Consider the following 7,426-nt stretch of genomic DNA (forward strand, 5'->3'; position numbering starts at 1 on the left):
AACACTATGGCCGAAATCAAAGTGACAGTAGAGGGCGTTTCCAAACTCCTCGCCACTCTAGATCCAAAGAAAGCATGTGGCCCAGACAAAATACCATCCCGTCTCTTAAAGATATTGAGTAACGAATTTGCACCTGCCCTCACACATTTGTTCAAACTCTCTCTTGAAACGGGAGACATACCAATTGTTTGGAAGCACGCTCTTGTCCAACCCATCTACAAGAAAGGTGATAGAAGCAGGGCTCAAAACTACCGTCCAATTTCATTAACTTGCATTTGCTGCAAACTGTTGGAGCATATAGTGAGATCCTCAATAACTGAATATCTCGAAACTAACAGTATTTTTTGTGATGAACAGCACAGATTTAGGAAGCACCACTCAAGTCAAACTCAACTTCTATCATTAACACATGATCTGTCAGCTGCTATTGTTAAAGGTGGTCAAATTGATCTAGTACTACTGGACTTTGCCAAGGCCTTCGACAAGGTTCCTCACCATTGGTTAATCCAGAAATTGTATGACGTTGGTATCAGGAACAAAACCTTACAATGGATTGCAACTTTTCTGGACAATCGCACCCAACAAGTTCTTGTCGACGGCGAGACTTCCACTATCGGGATGGTGACATCGGGCGTACCTCAGGGCTCAGTCCTTGGACCCGTCCTATTTTTAGTGTACATAAATGATCTTCCACGAGGTATAAGGTCAAAAGTGCACCTCTTTGCTGACGACACAGCATTATATAATTAGATAAGAACAACAGACGACTGCAAAACACTAAATGACGATCTAGCTAAATTACAAGAATGGGAAACAATAAATCAAATGGAATTTAACGTATCAAAGTGCAATGTTCTAACCATCACAAATAAGAAAGCACCTATTACATTTGAATACCAACTTCATGCTCAAAACCTGGAACATGTAAAGACAGCAAAATACCTTGGCAAAAAACCTCAAATGGAATGACCACATATGTCACCTGGCTTCAAAAGCAAATCAAACAAGCGCTTACATCACCCGCAATTTAAAAAGATGCCCAATCACAACTCAAACCCTTGCTTTTAAAACTATTGTGAGACCAATTTTGGAGTATGGCAGCTCAATTTGGGACCCATATACAAAGAAAAACATCAACACCTTAGAAAACATCCAAAGAAAAACAGCAAGATGCATCACAAACACATTCGATCCTTTCTCAAGTGCGTCTGAAATATCACAACGGATTGGCCTTGAACCTCTGGAAAAGAGAAGAAAGATAGATAAACTTAAATTGTTCCACAAGATCTACTACAAAAATTCGTGCCTTAAACTTCCAAACGCCATCAAAGATATCGGCACAAGAAATACAGGACACACAGCAAGAGTCACCATCCCAACATCAAAAACAGACGCCCACATGTATTCGTTTTTCCCTTCCACTGCCCGACTATGGACGCCCACATGTATTCGTTTTTCCCTTCCACTGCCCGACTATGGAATAGCCTCCCAGCTGACGTGGCTGAAAACGGTTGCCAACATGCCTTCACACGATTGCTAGAGTTCACAACGTGACTTTTAAATCTATGTGTGTTTTTTTTGTTTTTTTAAATTAGTATTATGTGCAGAGTTTTAGCAAGTTTAAAATGTAAAACCCTACAAACTGTGGAGTGATCCTCGACAATATTGGAGGTTTCCACAAGACGAAGAAGAAGAAGAAGAACCAAGACATATAAAAAGTAGCTCTTTGTGTCAGTATTTATTTCATTGAAATATGGGTTTGGGGGTGGGGGGTCTCAGATATGAATTATGTCTGTCAATTCATTTTAACTGTGTTTATTACAAGTAAGTGTGATCATTTGTAGCTGGTACTGTCACATAACAATGATTCACCTTTATTTTTCTAAATTTTTAATTTTAGTAATACAAACATGAGAACGGAGTTCAACTCACTCCAGTTACATTTCAGTAGGCTTAGAAAAACTTTACTTTCTAATATTAGATTATCATTTCTTTAATAGCCTTCCTTTTGAAATCATTTCAAATTAGTGAATACTTTTCTTTCAACCTTTGTCATGTAGCCACTTGTTATAAAAAATCTTCATTACTCACTTCTCTCAAGAACTTATGCCTTGACGGTCACACTATTCCACTCCTCATATTATCTATATTTTCAAGATTTATATCTTACTCTTGGGAATTTGTGGAGCACTTCACTAATTTTGATTTCCACCAAGACGCCGGAGCTTTTTTGTCACCTTTGCCAGTTGAAGTACTGTCAAGAATTTATCAAGCCGGGCCGGTCAGAAGAAAAACTGCAACTACTCTCAGACTGGAAGTGGAACCTCACAAGTCAGCACGCAATATCTAACATTATCATCATCTCATCGAGAACGCATAAGATATGTAATATCATCATATTCTCATTTGTAACTGTGATCACCATTCATTTATAAGAATATTCATTTAATTAAATTTAATCTTTCTATTCATATCATCTAGAACAACTCATCATTTGTTCTTTTTTTTTAAGTAACTAGTAAATTCTGGGGGCCTTATTTATTACATCTTTATTTTATAAATGCAGTCGAGTTAGCTCTTGAGCTCTTAAGACCATGAGAGGTACCTTGTATAAATTTAAAAAAAACAAAGACATAATAATATGAGCCCTAATAATAGAGAAATGGAGGTGTTTTGACTAATTTCAAATGGTTCATTGTAGAACATAGACATACAGAAGGGGTCACAGATTATGTTTTTGACCATTTAAAAAAGTCTGCAGTTAAAAATCTTTTTATCTGATTAGGATTACATTAAAAATTTTTTTTAAAAATCATTTTAACTTTAACATTGAAAAGAAATTGCACACAGCAGTTAATGTTTGTGTAATTGCCCATCCCAATCTATCAAAGTTGACACGCTCTCTTTCACAGGAATGTAAGCGGGATCCTCTTCAGAAACGTTTGCTAGTTCTACAGACGAAGAAATAGAGATCTCCTTGGTCTCTATAAATTCTTCATGCAAAACCTCTCCATCGGCCGTAAGATATGAATTTGTTGTATTTGAAAGATGCGGCTCTTCCTGCTGAATATTGTAGTCTTGATGATTATTGTAAAAGTCAGAATGTTGAGATTCATTTGAATGGTGTAAAGAAACATTCGTTCGAATGCTGTTCGTATTTTGATGATTATGACCATGATGATGAAGAGGGTGATATTCTAGAGAGGTGACCATTTCTTCAGAAGCATCCTCTTGAGACACATGATAATCTGCAGGGGTAACTTCTTCCTGATCTAACATGCCGGTGACATACAAAACACTCTGGTCTTGGTCTTCACCTCTGTAGATTGAGGCTTGTGATAATGCCACTAGTTCATTAGACTTATTAATATCAAGAGTTTCTTCATAAACACCACTGAGTAAATTATGAGAAGAAATCTTTTGTTCTAAGGCAAGATGTTGGTGATTGTTTGAGAGGGAAAGGTTATGGTTATGATGATGATGATGATGATGATTATTGCTGTTGGAGTTTAAGGACACTAAATCCTCACTCACAACAACTGACTCAGATGACGGAAGTGAGTGGAAAGCACTGCTTAACACCATCAGCCGAGGGGCAGTAGTTAAACTAGATTCTCCTACTTTACTCTTGCCAGAAGAGGAATTTTGAACATTCATCATAATTTTTGATTCCTTTTTCTCTTTTGCATCCAGATCCTTTGTTGCTTTTTTGAACCGACTGGCTTTCAGGCTATTTCTTATCTCCTCATCCAGATGGTGACGGATCAGATGCTGTCTTCGACTACCACTTTGAGTGAATTTTTTATTGCAGATTTTGCATTCAAATGGTTTGTCTCCTGAAAAAAAACAACAAAAAAATAACAGCACCTTTGACAAGAAACCAACGATCATCTGAGAAAAAAAATCAAAGAAAAGTAGTCCTTCAGAGCCATTAAGACCATGGAGCCAGAGTTTATCCCGGTTTCTATAACGTGAATGGACAATAGCAATTGCTTGATATCCTTTAGATAGGACACTAGTCTTTTACAAAGTACTTTCCACCAGATCTAACATATCAGCTACCCATTCACTGCTGAGTAGACAGAGGGGTCAGAAAAATATCTCGACTGCACCAGGGATCTATCTCTGTCCCTTTGCGTATGAAGTGAGTGCCCAACCAACTGAGCTATCGGGACCATGTTTGATAGTTTTTAATGCTTTTTTGGATCTCAGGACACCCAGTCAAAAAAGATAATGATGCTAAAGCTAAATTATTATAAATCTGCACTCTCAAGCATATAGAAAAAACAACCAAGGGGCATCTATTTCAGACAAAAAACAAGAGCACAAAGCTGGATGGTAAAAAAAAAAAAAGAAAAAAATAATATATAGTGATTTCAAAAGAGACAGCAATGGTTGCGGGTCTGTTACAGGTTGAGAGAGATAATGCTCTTAATTCTCCTCCCACAGTTCTCTTAAAATCCTGGATACTTGATTAGTCAGCACTCACTGTGGACTCATTAGCTTTTTATTTTGTGATAAGACCGAGAGGACATCTCATTGATCTGCCCACAATGTTACCAAGGTGACTAGTCACTTGTATTGTAGTATGTTAATTGTTCTAAACTAAAAATTAACTGATGTTGTAGGCTTGTGTAGTAAAAGTGGTAAAGTACCCAATTCTTTAGTTATTTATTTTCTCAATTGATAGGTCAATCCTTTTTTTATTTTTCTCTCTGGCTCACTATACATTGTTGAGCCTCTAACTTTTCTCTTTTCTAAATTACTTCACTATCTCTCTATATCCATCAGGTGAACAAATAAAAAAATGGGTCTTAATTTTTAGGTCCTAAAACTACTGATTAACAGTCTGCATCAAGGAAAAAATAAATTAGTTGATGCAATCTTGTGCTTGCAAAGTATGTAGTGTCCTTGAACAATCAGGAATTTAATTTTTTATAAAGTTGAATGACTTAAAACAACCATTACCTGAATGAGTAAGCCTATGCTTATGAAGACTGGAATATTCAGTGAACCGTCGATTACAACCATCAGCATCACAGGCAAATGGCTGTTCACCTGCAAAACGGAATATCAAAAATAAAACAAATAAAGTACATACTATTGTTACACTTTATTTTTAATTCTTTGTTTATACATTACATCCAAATCAACCATATAAAATAAAGCTTATTCTCTCTAGAAATTTCCAGACTTAAATTCCTGCGTCATTGGACAAGTGATAAGAGAGTTGATTCAAATTGCTACTTAAATTCAAAAGGAATCAAATTAGTATGTCACATAATACAAAATATAAGTTGAGTATCCTTAATGAACGAAGAGCCATACCAGTGTGAATACGTTCATGGTTCTTCAAATTTCCAGCAGTAGTGAAAGTTTTCCCACAATCTTCATGTGAACACTTGAAGGGTTTCTCCCCAGTATGGGTTCTCAGATGGACTTCTAATCTTTGGGCTGTATAAAAGGATTTTCCACAGTTCTTGTCAGGACATTCAAATTGACGATTGCCACTATTATCAATAAAAAGAGGGTTAGAAAAGGATAAGATTAAATATAATAATTTAGTGCGGGAATGTCATTTTGGGGACTTTACTTGAAATTAGATAAATGTTTGTTTTTAGCCTCCTCCTCCTCCTTCTTCACCAACCTCTTCTTTTTATTTTTGAAAAACAATGTTCTTATCTTTTGAAACACTAGATCTCCCATTCCTAACCCCATCTCCCATATCGTCTTAACATCGCAACATCTGGTTCAATCCTGATTATGCCACACGAGTGTGCTTTAACCCTGATCAGCCTATCGTAGCCCCACCCCCAGCCGTTTCAAAGAGTCTGCCAAATCTGCAAATTGTTACTGCTGGAAATTTTATGACGAGGACAGCGTTTGTCCATTCCATCTCAATGGTGTCATTGATTATAATGGTTATAATACATGTCAGAGAAGAGAGAGAGAGAGAATTGGAAGGTGTGAATAACACATCAGCAAAGTATTTTAATGGTTTCAATAATCCACTGGAGAACGAATTTTGCATATAATAACCAACGCTTCCTAACAGCTGAATATCTATACTTTTACTTCTATGCTAATCTTACCAGCCAACTTCAGTCATTACAGAAAAGCGTATGATCTCATCGACATTGTAGATATGGTTTACATTTCTTTTAGATAATTCTGGCCAAATGATTATGTACTCACTAACTGATCTATTTCTACACCATTTTTATTTTCCAAACATCTGCAGTGAAATATTTGAGATTGTGATACTAAATATATTCTTAAATAAAATAACAAATTTATTATTATTTTATAAAGCCTACATATTATCTACATCTTTATATCTATATAATATTTACTATATTGCATGTAATAGAAACATTCTTATTTAATTTATTTTGAGGTATTAATAGGTTATTTAATGCTGATTTCTGTGTTTTTTAAAGTTAATACTTTAATCCATCTCTTTTCTTTGCCATGTCTGTTGTACAATTTCCGAAAAGGATGAATAAAGTTGTTTATTATTATTATTATTATTATTATTATTATTTTATATTTTATATATTTTAATTTAATACAAAGTTGTAAATACTGAATGTTAAAAATCTTGCTTACGTATGTGTCATCTCATGATATTTGAGGTGACGTGCAGAAGCAAATTTCCTGTTGCAATCACCAAATGAACAGATCAAAGCTTTGGGTTCTGGAATTATCAAAATATCATCTGATGTACTGCTCCTCTTCTTAACAATAAGCTTTTCCTTGTTTTTTGCATCTATTAAATAAACAAAAAAGGAATTCAGTTTTTATAGTCTATTTACTATAAAAATAACAGGGTTTCATACATTTCACTACAATTCCATCATGATCAATCCACTTCGTATAAACCTGTCAACCAGTCTGAACCCATTTTCCAAACATCTTACCATCTTGTAGTGTTTCAACAAATGCTCGGAGTCTTATGGCCCATTTTTGTAATTAGTGTAAGTGGCCGCCATACCTCATAAGTGGAGGAAGCCCTCTGTTCGCAGCCATTCATTGTCTTTTTTTCCTAGTATGCAATCAGGGAAGCTTCCATACCAGACAATTATTCCATCCGGATGAACTTTGTCAGTCCATTCAGACCTCAATCTAAATGTTACATCCAAATCTGTACTTACTTCCAAATACATTTTGAGTTACTGTCTGGACACAGTGAGTGGTCTGATGCGATGTGCTTCCACTTGAGTGGGAATTTCTTTGACTTGCTTCAAAATATGATGTGCATAAACCACTAATTGCAGATAATTGCTCAATTGGATATGTATTGTAAATGATAATCTGTCTCATTTGTCCATTGATGAAATTTTTCTCTCCATCCCAAGCATGACGCTGACCTCTCTTCACCATAGGCAATAGTCTGCACCTACTCATTTCCTTTTGTACTTGAGTG

General features: G+C 35.6%; 1 protein-coding gene across 2 annotated transcripts in view; it reads right to left on the reverse strand.

The window, feature by feature from the left end:
* Positions 1-1,723: 1,723 nt before the first annotated feature.
* LOC144960462 (uncharacterized) overlaps positions 1,724-7,426 on the reverse strand; it is a 19,644-nt gene continuing 13,941 nt past the window's right edge. The window contains exons 5-8 of one of the 2 annotated variants that reach the window (XM_078893576.1): positions 6,610-6,769; positions 5,329-5,510; positions 4,969-5,058; positions 1,724-3,836 (exon numbers count right to left, since the gene is read on the reverse strand). In XM_078893576.1, the coding sequence (XP_078749702.1) occupies positions 2,854-3,836; positions 4,969-5,058; positions 5,329-5,510; positions 6,610-6,769 (1,415 nt within the window). In that variant the 3' untranslated portion in view covers positions 1,724-2,853. The remainder of the gene's footprint in view (positions 3,837-4,968; positions 5,059-5,328; positions 5,511-6,609; positions 6,770-7,426) is intronic. The other variant, XM_078893583.1, reaches the window with a different exon arrangement.

The sequence above is a fragment of the Berghia stephanieae genome, chromosome 1 (assembly GCF_034508935.2).
Source record: "Berghia stephanieae isolate SIO BIC M18660-M18661 chromosome 1, UCSD_Bste_1.3, whole genome shotgun sequence".
In the NCBI taxonomy this organism is placed as follows: Eukaryota; Metazoa; Mollusca; class Gastropoda; order Nudibranchia; family Aeolidiidae; genus Berghia; species Berghia stephanieae.